This window comes from Callorhinchus milii, unplaced genomic scaffold (genome assembly GCF_018977255.1).
Source record: "Callorhinchus milii isolate IMCB2004 unplaced genomic scaffold, IMCB_Cmil_1.0 Scaffold6, whole genome shotgun sequence".
Lineage (NCBI taxonomy): Eukaryota > Metazoa > Chordata > Chondrichthyes > Chimaeriformes > Callorhinchidae > Callorhinchus > Callorhinchus milii.
The window spans coordinates 18,633,341-18,654,081 of record NW_024704747.1 but is presented as its reverse complement, the minus strand read 5'-3'; the positions used below and the strand labels follow the sequence as shown (position 1 = coordinate 18,654,081).

At 42.2% G+C, this 20,741-nt stretch overlaps 1 protein-coding gene and 1 long non-coding RNA gene across 5 annotated transcripts in view; one reads left to right on the top strand and one right to left on the bottom strand.

Moving 5' to 3' along the window:
- Positions 1 to 5,443: 5,443 nt before the first annotated feature.
- LOC103182894 lies at positions 5,444 to 13,761 on the bottom strand. Its single transcript, XR_006085218.1, has 3 exons — positions 13,700 to 13,761; positions 10,587 to 11,023; positions 5,444 to 5,911 (listed from the first exon to the last, which is right to left on the bottom strand). It is a non-coding gene; the product is annotated as an uncharacterized LOC103182894 (long non-coding RNA).
- Positions 10,676 to 20,741, top strand: part of satb2 (SATB homeobox 2) — a 69,455-nt gene continuing 59,389 nt past the window's right edge. Inside the window, exons 1-3 of one of the 4 annotated variants that reach the window (XM_007900071.2) lie at positions 10,676 to 10,735; positions 15,401 to 15,631; positions 19,973 to 20,149. In XM_007900071.2, coding sequence (XP_007898262.1) covers positions 15,460 to 15,631; positions 19,973 to 20,149 — 349 coding nt within the window. In that variant the 5' untranslated portion in view covers positions 10,676 to 10,735; positions 15,401 to 15,459. Of the gene's footprint in view, positions 10,736 to 13,723; positions 13,799 to 14,455; positions 14,470 to 14,904; positions 14,936 to 15,400; positions 15,632 to 19,972; positions 20,150 to 20,741 lie in introns of those variants that run through there. The other 3 variants (XM_042336458.1, XM_042336460.1, XM_042336459.1) reach the window with 3 other exon arrangements.

Sequence of the window (20,741 nt, the reverse complement as noted above, 5' to 3'; positions counted from 1 at the left end):
CACCCACAAAATACACTGTCAATCCACTTTGCAGTGTATTTTGTGAAGCGCTTTGAGACGTCTCAACGATATGTTAAGGCACTATATCAAATGCAAGGATTATTATTATTAATATTACGTGTTGTGGTGGTAGTGATGGGGAGGGTGGGAATACAGATATGCCTCTGTAACTTCAATATAAACAGCGCCCGAGTCCAGATAGATTGTTAATAAATATTGTTGGAGGGATTCATTGCTGTCTGTATGTGAGTGGCTACTGATTCACTTAATCCTCGGATCCATTCACCCAGGTAAAGAGTGAAAGCAATACCGATATACTGTATTGGCTGTATTTGGTGCTTGTCTCCGAATAAACGTTGTACACATCCCATCGTGGTACCTGTATAGAGGAGTCAATGTCACTTTCTCGGTCAGATGGGGTATTAGTCTATCTGTAGATCTAAACTTCTTTTAACAATGATGGCAGCTGGTTATCGTGTTATTAACCAGAACCCATCAAAATAAACCATTAGAACCGCTGTGCCTTTTGATGTGCGAAGTTAGCAGTGGTGGGGGGTGGGGGGGGGGGTGGGGGGTGGGGGGGATGATCTCGTTGGGTTCAGTTTGGTCAACGTGAAACTCAAATGTCGTTCTCAATCTGAACTTTGGTCCATTGGCCCCGTCCGACCAAACAGGCTGTTGTTTGGCGGATCATCGTCACTTAAACCGAACGAAAACGTGCAGAAATGAAAAAGAAATGTTGCCAAAAAAAAAATAATATATATATAAGTGTTTCTCCCAACTGCAGGTTCCCACACTGCGGCTGCTGTAGATTTAATCACACCCTCACACAGATGGAAGGCATAAGGTCACTGCTTTTCGGGGAAGAGTCGCAACTTGGATGAATTCTGTTCTGTTTTGAAATCAGACAGTGTATAGAGGCAGAAATGCCTCTGCTTGACTACAGTTGTTGTCGGCTTACTTAGTAGTTTGTATTCAGTGAGCCCTGTAGCACATTGCCGGACTGACTATTAGTTCTACCCGAGATGCTCCTTCCACAGGTGATGGGTCACTTTCCACACACACACACACATACACACACTGTACTTCATTTCATTAGATCAGGATAAAGTCTACACTTACCTGCAAAGGCCCCTCATTCTCCCCCCTTCCCCATCACACACACACACACACATACACACACGCACACACATACACACATACATACACACACATACAAACATACATACATACATTACGTACATGCATGCATGCATACATACAACATTACGTACATACGAACATACATACATACATACATACATTACGTACATGCATACATACATACATACATACATACATACATTACGTACATGCATACAGAAAAGCAAAGCTCTGGGGTTTCAAAACTACGAAGATGTCAATGTTGGGTAAATATAGGCACAAAAGGTTTACACTTCAGGGGAACACCCGGCGAGTGAATAGCTAAAATAACAGAAGAGGAACTTGGGACAACGTTAAATTAGGGGGAAAGAGCAATTAACGGGATATTAGCAGCCAATCCCCCCCCCCCCCCCCCCCCCCACACACACACACCATTTCAACACATCCACTGCAGCCGCAAAGCCTTCAGGTTGGCGGTGACAGCTGCACAGCTCCAGCAGTTCGAGCTCATCGCCTGGGAGGAAATAAATACATTATGCTGTTGCACTTTTTACTTTAATTTCGATTAAAAAGTTCCGTCCAAAGGAAGGAGGACTCCTGTGTGTGTGTATGTGTGTGTGTGTGTGTATCAGAGGGAGATGGGTGAATGTTGCTGACAGATGAATTACACACTCACACAACTCCCTTATGACAGATTATACACTAGAGATCGGTTGTATGGGGGGGGGGGGGGGGGGGGGGGAAGCTTCAAAAATGCACTGTTTTGAGGGGCTTTGGATCAATCCCAGTTCCCGTACAACACCATACAAATAGAGCCAAAGGGTTACGTTTAACGTGTGCGACTTTCATCGTTTTCGTTTGAAACCGCGTTGGGACGATTCGCTTCGCCAAAAAAGGCATCGAATTGCCAATTATTTTTATTATTTCAAAACAACAGAAAACGCCAGTCGCAGCGATCCCAAGGCACCAACAAGAGAGAACACGTACGAAATAATCCGACGAGAGTTTGTAGCCTTTGAAATCTTCATTTTGGTTATCACACAAAATCAATGCAACAGAAAAAAAAAATCTAAATATTTAAAGTTATCTGTTATCAGAACGCAAGGCTCGTCCAAATAGTTTTATGGCTTTTTTTTTGTATTGCATATTATTTTTGAACATTGTAGGGTTCCTGTAACCCACGAGTTATTGACAGGTAAAGTGCAAACAGCAGCCTGTAAGGAGATAACGGAGAATGTTTTAATTTGGCCCTCGCTAATAGAGCATAAACGTTTCCATGTGCATTTCAGGGGCCTTAATGATTTATTCTGTTTTGATGCGGGTGGTTCTGTTTGATTTCATCCTTTCTGAATATTGATTTCAAACAAAGCTGTGTATTTACGACCAGCCTCCGAACAGCCATCAAACCCAACTCTCCTCCCGGAGACACCGGGACTTGTTCCAATTTATTGGATCTCTCTCCTTGTAACCCTGTGACTGAACTAATAAATACAGGAACATCTCTTTATAAATCGCCTTCCCAGGTGTAGGTATTACTTGGAAGGGAGTGTGTGTGTGTGTGTGTGGGGGGGGGGAAAGGGGAAAGTTGGGGGCACCAAAAATACAAACCATCTCAATCCAACGTGTTTAAAGGAGACTCCGCGCAACACCAAACTCCCAATAAACCAGGACCTTCCTATATAGATTGATGTTTTTACTGGCGTCCTGGCTTCTCATGTTCCAAATCAATAGACAGAAATAAGTGGTCGTATTTTATCGAGTGGGTCAACAGAGGACACAATCTACCTTGTAATAACCTATTGTAGATGGTCTATCAAACATTGCTGTTTGTGCATTTTAATCTTAACAAGCGCCCACTCGTTTGCCATCTGATTATTCGAGGTTGACTGAACGTGGAAATATTGCAGTTAAAAGCTAAAATAAAAGCGGGTTGTGGAGGGTGGTTTTTTTTCTGTCTTGTGTCAATTTTGTTTGCACAGATTCCAACGGTCAGGTCTTGAAACAAAGTAATAGTCCGGGGCAATTGAATCCGATCTATTCTCAATTATTTTATTCGGGTGATAGTTTGGGGTAGAGGGTATTACCCAACGACAGCTCTCTCCACCGCTACAATTCAACCGGTTATTTATTCCCCCCCCCAAAAAAAACTTGCAAATTGATGTAAAATATTTTTTTTGACACGTGCAGTAACTATACTTTTTTATTTTTTAAAAGAAGTAACTAATTAGAAAAAGGGCCGAAACCATCGTTAAACGAAACTTCTGCGACATTCGCAGTGGAAGTGTCAAAAGAGTCCGGAACTTTCAACTCAGGTGGGAGTGAGCTCGGATTTTGAATGGTATTGATTTTTTTTAAAAAAAAATAAAACACCTATTTTAACCCCCAAATGTTATGCCTGAAATCGGATGAACAGCCAACTGGGAAAGTGTTTCATTTTTAAAAAAAATATAGGTTTAAGCGTTAAAACTATCAAACCAGTCTCGGGGTAGAAAACAGATTACAAAGTCTTTCTGTTCAACTCAGTCTGAATTACTTTTTAATTGCAGCTTCACCCCCAGGGGCGAAAGATAAGGCAAAGTCTCCAGGAAAGGCAGCGACCATTCAAATTCTGCTCTGCTGAATTGGGAGTTGGGACCGATTTTGAATCAGTTAGAAATTATTGTGCAATTTGACCGTGTTCCCCGTGTATTGTATATGTCGAAACCTGCCACCGCTGATCATTTAAACCCTCCTGGTGTCACTCAGAGCGTGTGTCTAAGTGATGCACGTTTACATTAAAGATTAAAAGCGAACGGTTGTGTTAAAGTCTCCCCTAAAATCTCGCCGTTTAGTGGTGCGGGACCGAAGAGACCAGAGTTTAGTTTTAGAAGAATTTGAATAAAATAAAGTGCAAGGCCAAAAAAGTAAATCAGGGCAAACCGTAAGACAGTGATTTGTTGCTGGAAGCTCACAAGTCGTGATATAAAAGTCCATTGAAGTTTCTCAGTAAGCGTTGTGTAAGAATAAGTCAGCACGTTCAGTACTCAGCAAAACTACAGGGTCATGTTATGGGATATAATTAAGTCTTAAATTCAGTATAATTTGCAGGTCACAGTATATAAATACCCGCAGTAATTTTAAATGGTCGTGTGATTTATGAATAATACTAAAATTTCACCGCAGTTTGACCCAGCCCTGTTCAACTCCCCCCATTTTCTGCGTATCACCGATGAAATTTCATTTTACGAAAGCATTTTACTTCCTTGTGTTACTTCACAACAGGACGGGATATCGCTTTCTTTACATGTAAAGGTGGTTGCAAAATAAAGGATGTTTTGCGTTTAAGATAAACTCGTTTTCATTCGCTCACCGCTATACAGTATTATATCTCTCCAGTTTGAAATGTTTGGTATATACTCACACATACTCACACTCATTCATAATGAAATCCCCATCAAAGGTGACTCCTTCCTTTTCACGGGAGCCTGGGGTAGAACATATAAACTGTTCAATTGATTTCAGATCCTTTCTGTTTTATTTTCACACAAGTCAGAGGTAAACGAGGTTCCGTGTAAAGAGTGAGGATTTGGGATCCAATTATGAACACTTGTTTTTAATGTTGCCCAAAACAGTAAAGAGGGATATAATCATCCAGTTCTGAAGTACAGCTTGGTTTCTCCCACATACACAAAAAAGCCTCGCAACTCTTCAAACTCTCTCCCACCCGATTCAAGTTTACAATTCCAATAATAATAATAATATTATTATCCTTGCATTTGATGTATCATGTCGTTTAGACGTCCCAAAGCGCCACAGAATATACTGTAACGTGGATTGACTGTATATTTTATATTTTATGGATACACTTGACTGCACATATATATATTGTAGAAACAATCGCAGTCAACTGAGCTGACCAGGAAGATAGCGCCTGAGTAATAGTTTACCATATATTTATGTTCCTATGTACTGTATTCCGAAGTTCGCTATTCTGCCAGGAAAGGCTGCAGATCTATTTCTGATGGTTTAGATTGAAAGCAGGCCACGCGAGGATCACTAAAGCAATCCTTCGAAACATATCATTTGATTTACAAATAACATATTTTGCCCATGAAACGCGTATTAAGTGACGTGCAACAGTTTGGCGTTTGAAGCGCTGCCCCTTCCAGTCATGTACATTGGTGCCTTGACACTGGCCCTGGCAGGAGGAGACATCCTCAACCTTCATCCTGGGTTTTTTTTGTTGAACAATAAAGCCTCCCTCCTCGAAATATCTGAAAAAAGTATCAACGTTCAGGAAAGCGGTGGTCTTTATTTTATTTTATTTTATTTTATTTTATTACGGTATTTCTATGTGCTGCACAGAAGATCAATGTGCAATATTCAACAAGGCCAGGCTGGTCCAGCTGTTCCAGTTACAACTGGAAAAAAGACCACACATTACACAACCTTATTTAGAGAGTCGCTGTATTGGTTAAGTTGACCTGAATGCCAGACTAACACGATCGGGTGCAAAGCCTTCACTGTTCAGCGTCGATGTGAAATGAAAGGCGCCACATCAATGCAATTTGCTGTTGTTTGTTTGTTGTTTTTGTTGTTGTTGTTGTTGTTTTGCGTTGCGTCGGTAACGGAAGTGTTTCCCTTTTTTGCGCTTCATGATTTATTCCCAAATAGTTCCTGGCGTTACTACTGCTGTGTTAAAAGATGATGTGTGGACCGCCTGATCCACTGGGTGTCACTGCGCTCAGCTCAGCAGCAAATGGCCCAACACAACTGATTTTCAGTACAACTACAAAAATGACAGACAGCATCGTTAACATTACTCCCGGCACTTTGAAACACTTTACATCCCTAAATACCGGACCAATATATTTCCGACAAATTTACTACTGTTGTCCTTCGGTGCAGTGAAAAAGAGACCAGGTGATAGCGCAGCGACTCGAGGCGTTTCACGTTTGAAAAGATTAACGAGGGGCATTTGGGAGAATGCGGTGTTTATTTTTTGTTTTAAATAAAGTGCTGGCATTTAAGTTTGGGTGAATCAATAGCGTTCACTGGTTGGATTCTTTGTGAAGTGACGGGCACTTGTCTTTGCTGCACTGTAGAGTTTTTTTTTTGCTGTACAAATGGGACGAATCTCAGAAACGTTCAGCTATAAAAATATCTACCTGCAAATCTGAACCCGCAACTAACCGATTGCTTCGTCCATAAATGAATTAAAGCAGCCGAAATCCGTGTATAAATATGTAGCAAAGCAAAACAAGCGGGTTTAGTGGCACATTGTACAAAGAAAATAGTTTTTTTAAAAAGAAAAACCTTAACGCAGCTTTAGGTCATTGGGAGAGCGGCGGTGTCCTGATCTCATTGACAGTGCACATTTCTCAGGTGGTCTCTCAATTTGTTATGACAGGTATTGCTGTTACAGACACAGTCAAGGCCACCGACTGAGATGACCCCCATTCCCCTCTCCACCAAAAAAAAACCCCAAGCAAACTGCAGCTCAGACATGAATGCATCTCAGACAGAAATGCACCATACAATCCTTCAACATAACTCCCTCTGTTGTGTTTCACGAACTCTTTACGAGTTGTGTTCGGTGTCAGAACATGTTTGATTGCTGCTCACGGCAAAACGGGTGGTATTCTATCAGCGACACATATTTTACTCCACCCTAACCCGACACAAAACACGGTTTATTTGAAAACACATATCTGGAGATGCTCCAAACAAACATTGCAGGAGAAAAAAGGGCTACTTTATCTGCAGTGTAACTTCAAAACCGAGACACCACGTTCTGCAGCGGGTGTCCTTTTCATCCCAAATAGGTATCAAATAAATTGGCCCGCAGTTTGTGAGAAGTGAGATGTTTTAATATAAAAGTTAATAAATAATCTTTATGGGCCCATTTCTGCAGTTTTAAGTTCAATGCATGACTGGCTATTTAATTAAGCGTTTTATTCGATACAGTATTAACAAGATTCAACATACATTTAAAAGAACCTGTTGTTCAGGGGCTTTTAATGACTAAAACTTGTGTCATCACATTGAATGCTAAGGCCAGGGGTATTATTCACAGTATCTATTGCTCATTGGAATCATTCGTAATATTAAAACGGATGAAGATAATTTTTTTTAAATAAAATTTTATCTGAAAACCAAGTAAAAGAAACTCGCAACTATAGAACGAAAGGGGACATCTGACCAGACCCCTTTTAATTTCTAAATACTAGTCGAAGTGTAAGCGTAAACTTTGCGAGGCTTATGGAGTGTGCCTAGTGTTGACATGCAACTGTGCATAAATAATGGTAATATATATTATACATATATAGAGAGATAGGCACACGCATATACATACATTTATGCCCACCGTATATATATATATGCACAAACCCATGTGCACATATATACAGTGTGTATAAATCTATGTATGACACATTTGCAAACACTTGCATATAAACACACAATTGTGCTTCTCCATAACCCCCCCACCCCCTCCCTTCACCTTTGGAAATACAACATGTTCAGTGGGAAAAAAAAGAAAAAGACTGCCTCTGTATTAACGTAAATGAAACAAGGCGCTCGCTGTTTTTGTTTCGCTATTACCTGGCATATACTTTCTGCTGACAAACAACAAAATAAAAGGCGAGAGACAGACCCTGGTGTAAAATTTCTGACTCGGTCGTACAGAGTCAGCACACAACACACACTCACTGATACACACGTCAACTATACAGCCAGTTCTTGGTTCTAGTCGGGCGGCCAATTTCCAATCCCCTTCATCCCCTCCCCAGCAGCAAAATTGGGAAAAGTCCACCGAACTGTTAGACTTAGTTAATTTAACGGTGGCGATTTTCTCTCTCCCCCCCCCCTTTGTAACACGGTACTTTGCAAGTCACTAACACAGGAGGCAAGTTTAAGAAATCCGAAGCTGACAAACACAAAATCACAGACTGTTGTTAATCAAAACTTTTATTGTCAAAATCTAAAGAAATGAATAGCTGCAAATACCTAATGTTTAAAATCAAATGGAGGGAGCACAAGCATGAAAGACAGAGATTCCAAATAACGTGTATTTTAATGAGTACAACTTTCAAATGACTCCTGTTTTTTTTCCCCCAGGTCTTTTCTACAGGTCCGTGGAGAAGGACCACACCGAAAACACATGGTTCTCTCATCTGAAGAGTTTACTATAACTTCGATTGAATTAACACTCAATTACAAAGGCCCGAATATTTGTCGCGATCATTTACTGTTGCATTCTCTCTTCACGACAACAACCGAGACAGCACAGCAATACTGAATTCACGAAATGCGCCTTAATTTATCAAATTGGGGTTTAATGAACGATTGGATATTGGAGTTTCCACATTAGGGGCAAGAACAGTAACTTCCAACCTTATTTTAAATCTTTATTTTTAACATATATGTATATATATATATGTGTAGATGAGTTTTCATATTGCTGACCAAATGAAGTCTCCCCACACAAAAAATAAAGTGATGCATGCAAATGATATCACTGGCAGCGCAGGGAATGTGTGCTATTCCTGTTGGTGTCAGAATGAATAGAATAGGATTAGGAATGGAACCTGAATCCTGACGTTTCGGATGTTTGAAAGAAAATGTCCGAGTGTCTTGTCTTTCTGCTCAAAGAGTTGTCAAAGTAGCAGGACAGCGAAAGAAAGTCCCTGTGTTTCCCCAGTGATGACACTTTCCTTGGTCAATTTCAAGAATGCATAATAGCACGAATCGTTGCGATGTGAATGCAAATTTATTTTAAAATCGCGCGGAAAAGATAATTACACACCCACTCACACGCACACACTCTCACATACACACTCTCTCTCTCTCACACACACACACACAAGTATATATAAACAGGAGGTGACTAGCCTTCCATAATTTGTTGCAGACTTTAATGCAGGCCCATGAAGAGGTCCGAGAAGTGAATGCCGTCACTTTGATCAGTCGGCCAAACTTCTCAAAGAAAACCCTTACAATCTCTTGAGTTAAGAACGTTTCCTCATCACAATATATATATATCTATATATTTGTTTTTTTTGAAAATATCAGGTTATTAGTTTGCCAGGTATTTAGCATCATGTTGCAGCTACATTTCCTTTCGAAATAAGCCCTCCACCCACCCACCCACACACACCCACCCACCCACTCCCCAAGCAAGACACACAGCACTGTCCAAAACACGAATCCCTTCAAATCACGAACCTTTATAATACAAGGTTTATCTCTCCGCATTAACTCAAAATGGGCTCAGCCTGGTTCAGAGGGCTGAAGTAAAGTGGGAAAGTCAGTGAAGTAACAGTAACCTTATAAGAGAAGTCAGCCAGTAACCCTAACACCATCTAATTGGTATCTGGGAATCTTAAAAAATATTATTAAATAAGCCACAACGGAATCTGGGGAGGGCTCCAATACGTGGTAATTGTAAATGAGTATATAGAATTAAATGCAGCATGATATCAAAGGAGTAGGTTTAGAGACTCCCCCCTTCCTCCCTGCACACAAACACAATGTAAACCCCTCACTGCATAACATAACATCCTCATCAGCCACCGGACTATATGGAATAAATCTGTTTTATTTACACAGACATCCCTTTCGATTTGATGGGGAGGGGCTTTAGCACAGACTCATTTGTTGCAGTCATAAACCGGATCGCGTTTTAAAAGATGTCTCCCCCCCCCACCCCCCCACCCCCATCACCCCCCAAAGAAAAAGAACAGATGAAAAAGTCTGTAATGAATAGTCTGTGATGATAATAGTCTTGCAAATAAATCCTCTCCCCTCCTCCCCCTCCCTCCCACCAAGATTTAAACAATTCTCTTTATGTTAATTCATTAAATAATGAAATACTTAACGAAAGGCGTTTTTTCTGTACTAAACAATTCTAGAAACAATTGTCAGCGGATCGCAAGGTGGATTCTTCGGGTGTTTTTTTTTAAAAAAAGACACAATTTTCTATTGCAATCAGTTGTATCTGTCGTTCCGAAACTTTCAGAAACTTTTTTTGGGAGGGGTGGGGGGTGGGGTGGGGGGTTATACAATATTTTTTTTGCTCGGGATCCTCAAACTTCCGCCAACTTTAAGCTCTGTCATTAATTACCGCACAGTGAAGTCAGTCATCATATTTTATGCATTAAATAGTTAATAAATAATATCCAACAGTGGAGATAAACACTGGGATTTCCACCCCGGGCTTCACGTATAAAAAAAGATGAGTAGGAAATGCAAATCAGTGCACGGTTACACTCCAAACCAGTTCGATATCCACCGATACACTGTCAGCGGACGCCACCGCGATGACCATAAAAACTGCGGATCTATAAATAAAAGCCAATTACAATGCAATGACTATCGATCGGGGCCGTATTGAAGGCAAACACGCTTATCGTTCTGCTGATAGATATTATCAGGCGATTGATTTGCGGTGTCTGAGGGCTTACCCACTGACTGTGGAGAGAGTCTGCGGCCGGGTCCCTCGCTGAGGACTGGCTGATATTTATTTGGGAAGACTTCAATGCAATGCAAGCCTGGAACTTTTGACTTCTCCTCCTTCCTCCTTGCCTCAAAGTAGATCGCTTTCAACCAGGAGGTAATGTAGTTCTTGCGCTGTTGCTTTATGCAATGCATATATATGTATATATATATATATTTGCAAATCCCGATTGGCTCTGTTTTATTTTCGAGGTGATAAAAAAAAAAGGCATGTGAGTGGGTGCCAGGCAGAGAGAGGCAGAGAGAGAGGCAGAGGCCAAGAGCAGCAGATTCGAGTTGTGCAAGCGGCTTGTGCTTTGCTGATGTGTTGCGGTGTCGGGCAGTGGCGCCACCGTTCGGGCTGCTCTTTCCCACCTGGGTTTAAGGAGGATTTGAGTCCAGTTTGCTGAAAAGGGGGGAAAAGAAACCGCTTCGTTACCGGATCAACCCACTATAACGCGGGCGCCAAAGAGGAAAAAAAAACATAACCTCCACAGCGCAACAGGGGAGACATGCAGCAAAACGTGAAAGAGCAGCAAAACTCAGTCACTCAGTCAGTCACTCACTGTCAGTCAGTCAGTCAGTCAGTCTCAGGCTCTGATCACTTGAGGGCAAACCCAAATTGTGAGAACAATGTCTTTTGTAGCAGAAAATAAATGCAACTATTGTAATGCAATATTGAGAGATGAATCATAGTTAATGGATAACACATTTGGTGGGTTTTTTTTGTACAACCCCCACTCCCCCCCCCCCCCCCCCACCACATCCCAGACACACACACACACACACACATACATCTCTCCCTCCCTCCCCAATGCACTTCACTGACAGAGAAAGTAGGGACATTGGGGTTTACGTTAACACTGAGTGAAAACGCTGCTCATCCGAAAGCTTCCTGTACCCGCTCCAAATGGGTCTTAAAACAGAAGGAAACCTTTAGCTGCGATGACAGGGACAGTGTTAAAAAGCCATCCCGTTTAACACTTGAAGTCCCGGCAGACACTTTTCTGTCTTTCCGATGAGCCGCTAAATAATCTGGGGGGCGGAAATAAAGCGAAATCTTGCCCTTTAACAGTGAACATTACGTGTGTGGGGGGGGGGGGGGGTTAGGGGGTTGAGGAGGGAGGGAGGGGGTTATTGCCCCCCATTCGCGAAGTTGCTTTGAAGACAGTGGATGATGTGCCACCTTAAATGGGAGAGCTCTCATCTCGTCCACTGAGTCACCAGCACAGAGCAGAGAGCACTGACAATGCCACCAAGTTCATAGGTTTTTTTTTTGGGTGGGGGTGGTGGGGGGGTGTTGTTATTCGGCCATGGCAACCGTGTAAGTTTTGTGGCGTGTGACGGCAGATCGTTTTTTTTATTTGCAAAATGTCAGGCTGCAGGGACCGTGGCAAATAAAGAATCCAACAGCATAAAAAGGCTTCACTTTAATATATATATATATATATATATATATGTAATCCCCCACTAAACCGTGCGATTACTTTTATGCATTGGATTTCACGGACAGAGCATTAGCCGCGGACTCTGTAACATTTGAGAACAGAGCGACAGACCGACTATAGAGGGAGGAGGAGGAGGACGAGAGAGTGAGGATGCGATGTGAGAAGCAAATCGTCCTTATCCCTCCGACTTTCCCTCTCCAGCTCAGCCCCACTCTCTCGTCCATTCAAAATCCCTCCCCAAAACACACTGCACAGGGGCTCTTTTATTTAATATACAGTGTACGCAGAAAACTGTTTCAGACATTTAGAGTCAAAAGACAAAGAAATGGGACGACAAAAGAAATTGTTGACTTTATTAAATATTCAACACAAGCTCCTGGACACGTTCACGTTCTCGCTCATAAATTATTAAGAGCTTGAAAAGCATCTGTCTATCAAGAATGCAGTTTATTATGAACTAATTTTACATGGCATTGCATTTGTTTTATTTATACAACGCTTATTATTACTTTAAAAAAAATATTAAGCAGGAATAATTCTTTTGTTTCAGATTGTATTATTGACGCCTGGGGGAGAAACTGTATTTATTCGTACATCAATATGTACGATAATGCTCCTTTAACATGGAACTTTATATTAGCAATTAAAGTGTAACATGCGCGGCTTGAGATGAGGGAAAGTGTCGGCGCATGTATGTGTGTGTGTATATGTGTCTCTCTGTGTGTGTATTTCTGTGTGTGTGTGTGTGTGTTTCTGTGTGTGTGTGTGTATCTCTCTTGTCTGTCTGTCTGTCTGTCTGTCTGTCTGACTGTCTGTGTGTGTGTGTATGTCTCTCTGTATGTCTCTGTGTGTATGTCTCTCTGGGTATCTATGTGTATATATGTCTGTCTGTCTGTCTGTCTGTCTGTGTGTGTGTGTGTATCTATCTGTATGTGTGTTGTGTTTGTGTATCTTCTGGGTGTCTGTGTGTATGTATATGTCTCTCTGTAAGTCTCTGTGTATCTCTGTCTCTGTGTGTGTGTATGTCTCTCTGTGTATCTGTGTGTGTGTGTGTGTGTGTCGATGTGTCTGTGTGTATCTGTGTGTGTGTGTATGTCTCCCTATGTCTCTGTGTGTATATCTGTGTGTGTGTGTGTGTGTGTGTGTGTGTCTTTGCGCGCGTGTGTATGTCTCTCTATGTATCCGTGTGCATGTGTGTATGTCTCTCTGTATGTATGTGTGTGTGTGTGTGTGTGTGTGTGTGTATGTGTGTGCGTGTGCAATGTTTGCTTATTGTAATGCATCCATTCGGAGGGCTCAGTCAGCCATCTCATTATTTGATCATGTGGTGTTATTATCTGTAATAAATGCCAACCGTCTTACAGTATTCAAGCTGATTAAAAATTCTTGCGCGCAAAGGACGGGGGAAATTTTTTTCTCTCTCTCTCTCTCTCTCTCTCTGGTGGTTATTTCTTAATCAAACTGACTGCCCGGGTCCAGGCAATCGGCAGTCACTTTCCCATCCCACCCATCACCATCCCTCCCCTCCCCTCCCTCCCTCACCCTCTCTCCCTCTCTCCCTCTCTCTCTCTTCCCCCCTCACCTTGGCTTCTCACTCACTCATTCACTCACTCACTCACTCACTCACTCCTTACCTTGAGTGTAAAACTCTCCCAACAGTCGGATCAGGACAGGAAAGGAGTGGGAATATAGCGAAGGAAGGACGCCCCGGGCCGGACTGCTGATGAATCAACGTAACTAATAATTTCTCTCATTTCTGTCGCTGTCAGTCAGTCCTCACGTCTCGACCGTGGAGAGAGAGAGAGAGAGAGAGAGAGATACAGTATACAGTTCGACCAAAATCACACGGGGTGTTTTTTTTTCTCGCGGATCGCCAGTTTCCTGAAAGTTTTTTTAAGATTTGTTTTCCAAGTGATTTACTCTTTTTTTTAAAACAAAAATTTTTTTTGGTGGTGGTGGTGGGTGAGTGGGGAGTGGGGGGTGGGTGGGGAGTGGGGGTGGGGGTGGGGGGGGGGAGTAAGAGGGGTGGGAGGACAAGACTTGTGGATAAGGTGTGATCGGTTTGAAGAGAGAGGGAGAGAGAGACAGAGAGGCAGAGGGAGAGAAAGGGGGGAAAAAAAAGCCAGTTACACTTTATTTCGCCCTCCTCCTTCCCCCATCCACCCACCTCCCACCACCATCCCCCCCCCCCCCCCCCCCCAACACCCTCACCCCTCACTCCACACAGTCGGATCGGACAGGAGACCCAAATCTGATCACACACACAGTCACACACACACACACAGAGAGAGAGGATCTGAGTCCGGGACTGCAGGTCCAGCAGCTAAACTTCCAGACCTGGATCCCCAGCGCCTGACACATGGACGGAGTCCGGTTCCCGCAGGTCACAGACACATCCTAGACAGTAAGTCACAGGGCGACAGACTTTCCAACAACAGAACAACAGGCAGACAGGCTTCAACTGAGTTTTTGCAGGCAGTTACTTTTTCTCACCCGTCCCCACCCTCCACCCCCCCCCCCCCCCCCCCACCCTCCACCCCCCCCCCCCCCCCCCCCAAAAAAAAAGACTAGCAGTTGTTAAAGTTGCGACTTAAACCAACGGCGCAACACTGCGGTGTCACCTCCAGCCACTTCCATCTCACCAGAGGCGATTCTCATTGCGTTTTGATGCATTTAAACTGCGGGATTCCTCCTCGAGTGTTTGCAAAAGAAAAAAAAAAGCGTCTGCTGTCAGAGAGTTAAAAAAAAATGTCAACACAGCCGCTCGCAGCGTTGCGAGGTGACAGGTTTAAGTGAAAACTTTTAGATAATGCGTCGCAGACACTGAAACCCGCTTTGTTGCACAGCCGCCAGACAGCGAGTGATTTAAGGTTTGTTTCAAAATGACAAATTGCCTTAACTTTAACTTGTCAGGTGTATGTGTCAGTTTGCGTGGGCTTTTTTTTTTCTCTCTTAACTGCAGTCTGGTTTTTTCTTTAGATGTTAGTCTCGTAAGAACGTATAGATGTGTATAGAAGAGTCGAGACATCTCCTGAGTGTCTCTGCAACTGAATCTTTCACTTCTAACCCCCTTTTTTATTCTCTCTCTCTCTCTCTCTCTCTCTCTCTCTCCCTCAATCTCTCTCTCTCTATCTCTCTCTCACCCTCTCTCTCTCTCTCTCTCTCTCTTTCTCGACGTTTTAAGATAACTTCGAGTGTGTTCCTGCAGGTGATGTCTCCTCCAGCTCCAGATATTGGGATGTGTTAAGCTTAACACGCGGTGGTGGCGCGTTATGGACAAGACAGTGCGAGGCTTTGGCAATTGGGTTTGACTCTCTGGGTTCCTTTGGTTCCAGGTCTATGCACTTTCCACTGTGAGCTGCATTCGGGAGCCTTCACAAATTGGTGGCGGAGAATGGAGATGAGAAGCACCAGCCCCTGCCTCAGGGAGAGCCCGGAGAGGAGGAGCAGCAGCCCCGATGCCAGGGATCCAACCCCGGGGAAGATGGCCAGGCTGGAGCCGAATGACAGCCCGACAGGAGGGGGGAGAGCCCGGGTCAATGGATCCTCGGTCAAGGCATTGGGAGGTATGATCCCAGTCACTACTGCTGGTGTGGAGCTGACATCAGGGCCACCACGACTCTGGGCGTCAGGGGGTTCAGGTTGATTTAAAGTCTCCTTTGGGGGTGTAGGGTTACAGGAAGCCGAGCTCGGCCGATGTGCAGTTCATTTGGGATGCTCTTCCCAACTCCATCACCACTCTGTAGAAATATTGGCTTTGCTGGGAGGGGGAGAGGTGCAGACTCTCTGCCCCCCCCCCTCACCTCACCTCACCCCCCCCCCCCCTCCCCCTCACCCCCATCCTGTTCCAAACAGGTTCACGTCCCAGCTTTAGTGCAACGTGTAACTCGTGAGAAGCGATTCCCTGACATCAAAAACAAACTCCCTGTCATTTGCAGAGAGAGAGAGAGAGGGAGAGAGCACTATTGCAGGGTGTAAGGGATCGCTGGTTATGTCCTTATTTTGTAGGAAAAAAAGGCATGTTCCCAGGTTTCATGAGCACTCTGCCCTCAGTGACCAGTTAAAGTAATTTTAATACAGAAAAAAAAATAGCCTCTCAATTCCCAGTCGAGAATAAGTGCACTTTGTCAAATCGAGATATTTCAGGACATGATACAAATGTAATCTGTATCAGTAATTTGCATCAGTCAGCGTTGCAATGCGGATACCAGTTCCTCCTCGGTCGGTTGTGCTTTAGAAATGTTCTTAAAAATATTGTCGGATTCAAGTGGTTATTTTAAGATTCTCCCTCAGGAGCTGTAGAAACTGTGTCTTCGGGGTCTGTGCAGAGAAAGCGATCGCAAAGTGATGCAAACTAGTTCAAGTGTAAATGGAAATATAATACCACACACTCCGACTATTGCCTAAGATTTGAGTGGTTCAGTCAAATGCTTCAGGTTGTGCGTTAAGGAGAGACGAGCCGGGATTTTTTTCTTATATTTCTGCGTCTTTTTATTGTTTTAAGAGGAATAGGTGGAAACCAGGAATAGCGATTTGGAATGATGTGACTATTTAACAGGGTAATGGCTTATGTTTTCTTTGTAAAGTTATACTGTAAGCGTGGGGGCAAGGAAAAGGTACATAGGGTATTAGTTTTGCAGGTCAGTCTACTGCACTGAGCAATTGATAACATGTTACCTAAAACTCAAAAAAGTGAAATTGTTCACAAACAGGACAAAGGCCACATTTCCAAGGCTTTTAGCCCCTGAAGACAGGTTCCGCTTCGTCTTAATAGCAACAAATTGCATTGGTTAGCTCAGCAAGAACAGGTTTCATGTTATTTTTGAGAATCCCTTCCCATGCTGAGAAAGTGAGTAAACAACCAGTCTTCCATTTGGAAGAGATTGTAGTTAAGGCGATTATCTGTGAATGGGTCCTTAATGTTTTAATAATGATATAGCACTTTATCACGTCTTCGAGACGTCTGAAAACACTTCACAGAATATCGTAAAAAGTGAATTGACTGTATAATTTGTTGGCGAAACAAGTTTCACGTTATTTTTGAGAATAAGTCCCTATTAACTCAAATACTGTGTTAAGGTTAGACATTTGTCCCCACCTTGTGGTGCTAACCACAATGTCTGTCAAGTGTTGTCGACTCGATCCAGCGATGTTGACAAATTCACCTCTATAGGCTCTGACAGCAATTAAAATATGACACTGTCTGTCATTGCACCAAAGTTTGCAAAAATTAGAAAGTAATATATATATATATCAGCGGTCTTTTTAAAAATAAAAATAAAATAAATCTCAGAGAAGAAAGCTAATCCTCAAGTGATATTGTAGTAACTTATCCACGCTTGCTGAAGGCAGTGTCTGGATTCATTAGAGTAGTTGAGGCAGAGAGGACAAGGACACTGCATTATGAAGACTTTTAGGCTGAGGGACCCATGGCTAGAAATTCCACCAGGATCTAAATATACTCCTTTTAACGTAGTCTTTCAGAGTGCACAGAATTTTGAAAATTGTCGAATGCTGTTTTAACTTTTGGCATCCGTTTCTGTAGTCCTTAAAATAAATGACAGAAAACCGGCTTCAGAATTAAGGCTGTAATCGCCTGTCAGCCTGGCTCAGTTGATAGCCTCATGTTTAAACTTTAAAGTCCCGTAACCTCGGGACTTTAAACTTTGATAGTCTGATACTCCGAAGCTGGGGTGGGCTGCATTGTTGGAGGTTCTGTCCTTTAGATCAGATGTTAAATAGCAATCCCATCTGTGCCTGTTCAGGTGGACGTTAAAGATCCCATACCACTACTTGGAAAAGAGAAGGGAGTTTCTCCCAGTGTCCTGGCCAACAATCCCCTAAATAAAATTGGTCTTTCACTTCATGGATGTTTGTGGGACATTGCTGTGCGCGAAACTGGCTGCTGTGTTTGCCTTTGAGACAAAACCCCCGAAATGTAAAGCACTATATCAAATACAATGATCATTTATTTATTGATTTAAAATTTGACAAATTCTGGAAATTTTGAAATGTTATGTCAACAGAGTAAATCTAGACCTAAGTAGATCCATTCACTCCCCAAGTAGAATTTCTACCCTAGGGAGTGAATGGATCAGAGCTATAGTTCATTCAAGCTGTACAAGATAGTTGTCACCATTGTTGAAGGAATGCTCAGGTCATTTGTATTGATAATTTGCTAGGTATAGATTTTAAGAAGTATTTTAAGAGGACTTGCAAAATAAAATCATAAATATTCACGAGGAACAAAGTGCATGCAGAGTGGTGATTCAGTAATCAAACCCCATTTGTTGCAAGAACCTTGAGTCATATAAACAGCTCAAATTAAAATGTTATATTACAAAAAAAAGTTAAACTTTCAAAGATGGTGGATTAACAAAAGTCCAGTAGCAAATGGCTCTGGTAGCAAAACCTTCGTGTCAGAAACTGAGACCCAATGTTTCAGACAAGCAGGTACCTTGGTCGATGATAATTTCAGTTGTAAGTATTTTTAAATCGATCTTGTGTTAGGATTACAAGTGCAGAAGGCATTTACTATATTCTTATTAGCAATATCGTCCATCATGTGCCAGTGAGCAGGATTGAAGTTTATAAACCAAAGATGTTCATTTTAGTGAGCAATTTTATTTCATAAAGCAACCCAATGGATGGGGTGGTGGGGGGGAGTCACTCCAGAAAGTTATCAAGCTCAGGATACTCTGTAAACCTATCAGCAACTCTTGATGACTGAATGTCCTTGCTTTGTGCTGATCACGTTTGGATAGCAATGTATGTGCTGGATGATAGCACAGTCGAGTCCTGCTAGGATCGACTGTTCATTTCAGCCCATTTTTTGGAATCTGCAGTCGTGTTTCAGCTGATACTTATAAAAGATCGGGTGACATCTCCAAGACTATATAATGAACTATCAGCAACTCCAATATAAAAAATACAGTGACTGAATGTTCTTGAATGATTGAAGGAATTTGCTCAGATAATTTAACGTGGCCAACAGTGTATTAACAGTAGCGGATTTAACGTCAATAACACGGCATGCTTCAGTTGTAACTGTGCAGGCTAATTCAGCTTCTTAATCTGTCTGGTTCAATAACTCCTACAAACATATCTCTTTTTTCCTTCTTCCACCCATCCCACAAACACCCAATTCCATCTCCTCTCGCCACCACTGGCATAGCTTTATCAGCCCTCAAACAATTCTTTAAAACAAATCTGACAGGAAAATTATTGTAACTGTTAAGAATTTCCCCCAATTGTTTAACATTTTGGAAAAAGGATCTTTAAATTGTAATAGTCGTTCTTTGAAATGACAAAGAATTTGATCTTCTCCTCTGTGCACATGCAATTTCCTTCTATTTGCTTCAATTTCCTTCCACACTTCCTCTGAGAAGTACAACAACACTTCTGGGGCTCAATAATAATATCCCACAGGTAGAGGTAGAGACACTGCAAAAGTTGGTAGTTTCTGAAATCTTGTACTCATAATGCAAAAAAAAAGCAAGGATTATTATTATTTAGAGTACACCTAATGTGCTTGCTGGGCACTTTTGCCTATTTTTTCAAATTGAATTAATCTTAGCAAACATTTTTTTGGTAACATAAGAAATAAAATATAATTGTATTGATTCCCTGTTGTTTACTGCAAGCCAATTAAAGGCATGAAAACTTGAATAAACCTCTACTTCGCCATATGTATAATCTCTGTTTTCAAGTCAGAAATGCGGCCTGTTCAGTAAAACTAATGGTGTCCTGCTAGTATCAACAAACAGGTCAATGAATCAAAATGGATAGACTATCAAACGGCATTTGCAAGCGATTGGAGTTGCGATCTGATCAGACTGAAATGAATGAATTAAATGAATCCCCCACCTCTCTTATTATTCACCGTCTTTTTCCCTTAACCCATACAGGGTCAACACTGCCAGTGTTTTGTGTGGTGGAGCAGGCAGGCAACACTACAGATTGCGAGGGCAAAGAAGAGCATTCCGAATTCGTGCTCATTCGCAAAGACGTGCTCTTCAACCAGCTCACTGAGACGGCCCTTTTATCCCTCGGATACTCGCACAGTTCTGCGGCACAGGCTCAAGGTAGAAACCGATTTGTCACATTTTTCTATTATCCAACACCGTCCGGCGTGAAGAGAGCTATGCAAATGCAAGTTGTAGTTGTTGTCGTCGTTGTTGTATTAGAAAATCAGTGTATTTGTTTGGACGCTAATCCAGAATAAGAATCTTACTGCGGCAGCACAAAGTCAGATCCAGTGCAGCTCAATTTTAATCTTGTTGGTTTGCGTTGCACTCTAAGTATGCAGGGTTGGTTGTTCTCTCTGTGGCATTGCAACCTCGCAATTGTAAGATCCCGCAGAACTCATATCAATGGAACCTCAAGCGGTTTGGGAACGACACTTTGTATTGTAATCATGGCAATATTATTTTGTCTTATGGCAAGACAAAGTCATCTGTTTGTAATTTAATGTGGAATAATTCCTAATTTTGTACTTTGCGTGGAAAATAAATGCACAGTATCACAAACAACAGGATATAATGAGATCTGATTAGGACTTTCAAACTGACTTGTCTCATAACATAGTACATGTACAACAGGCACTGAATACAACGTGTCTCTTAGACGTGTGTTGAATCGTGAGATTTATAAGTGATGAGAAAACATTTGAGAAAA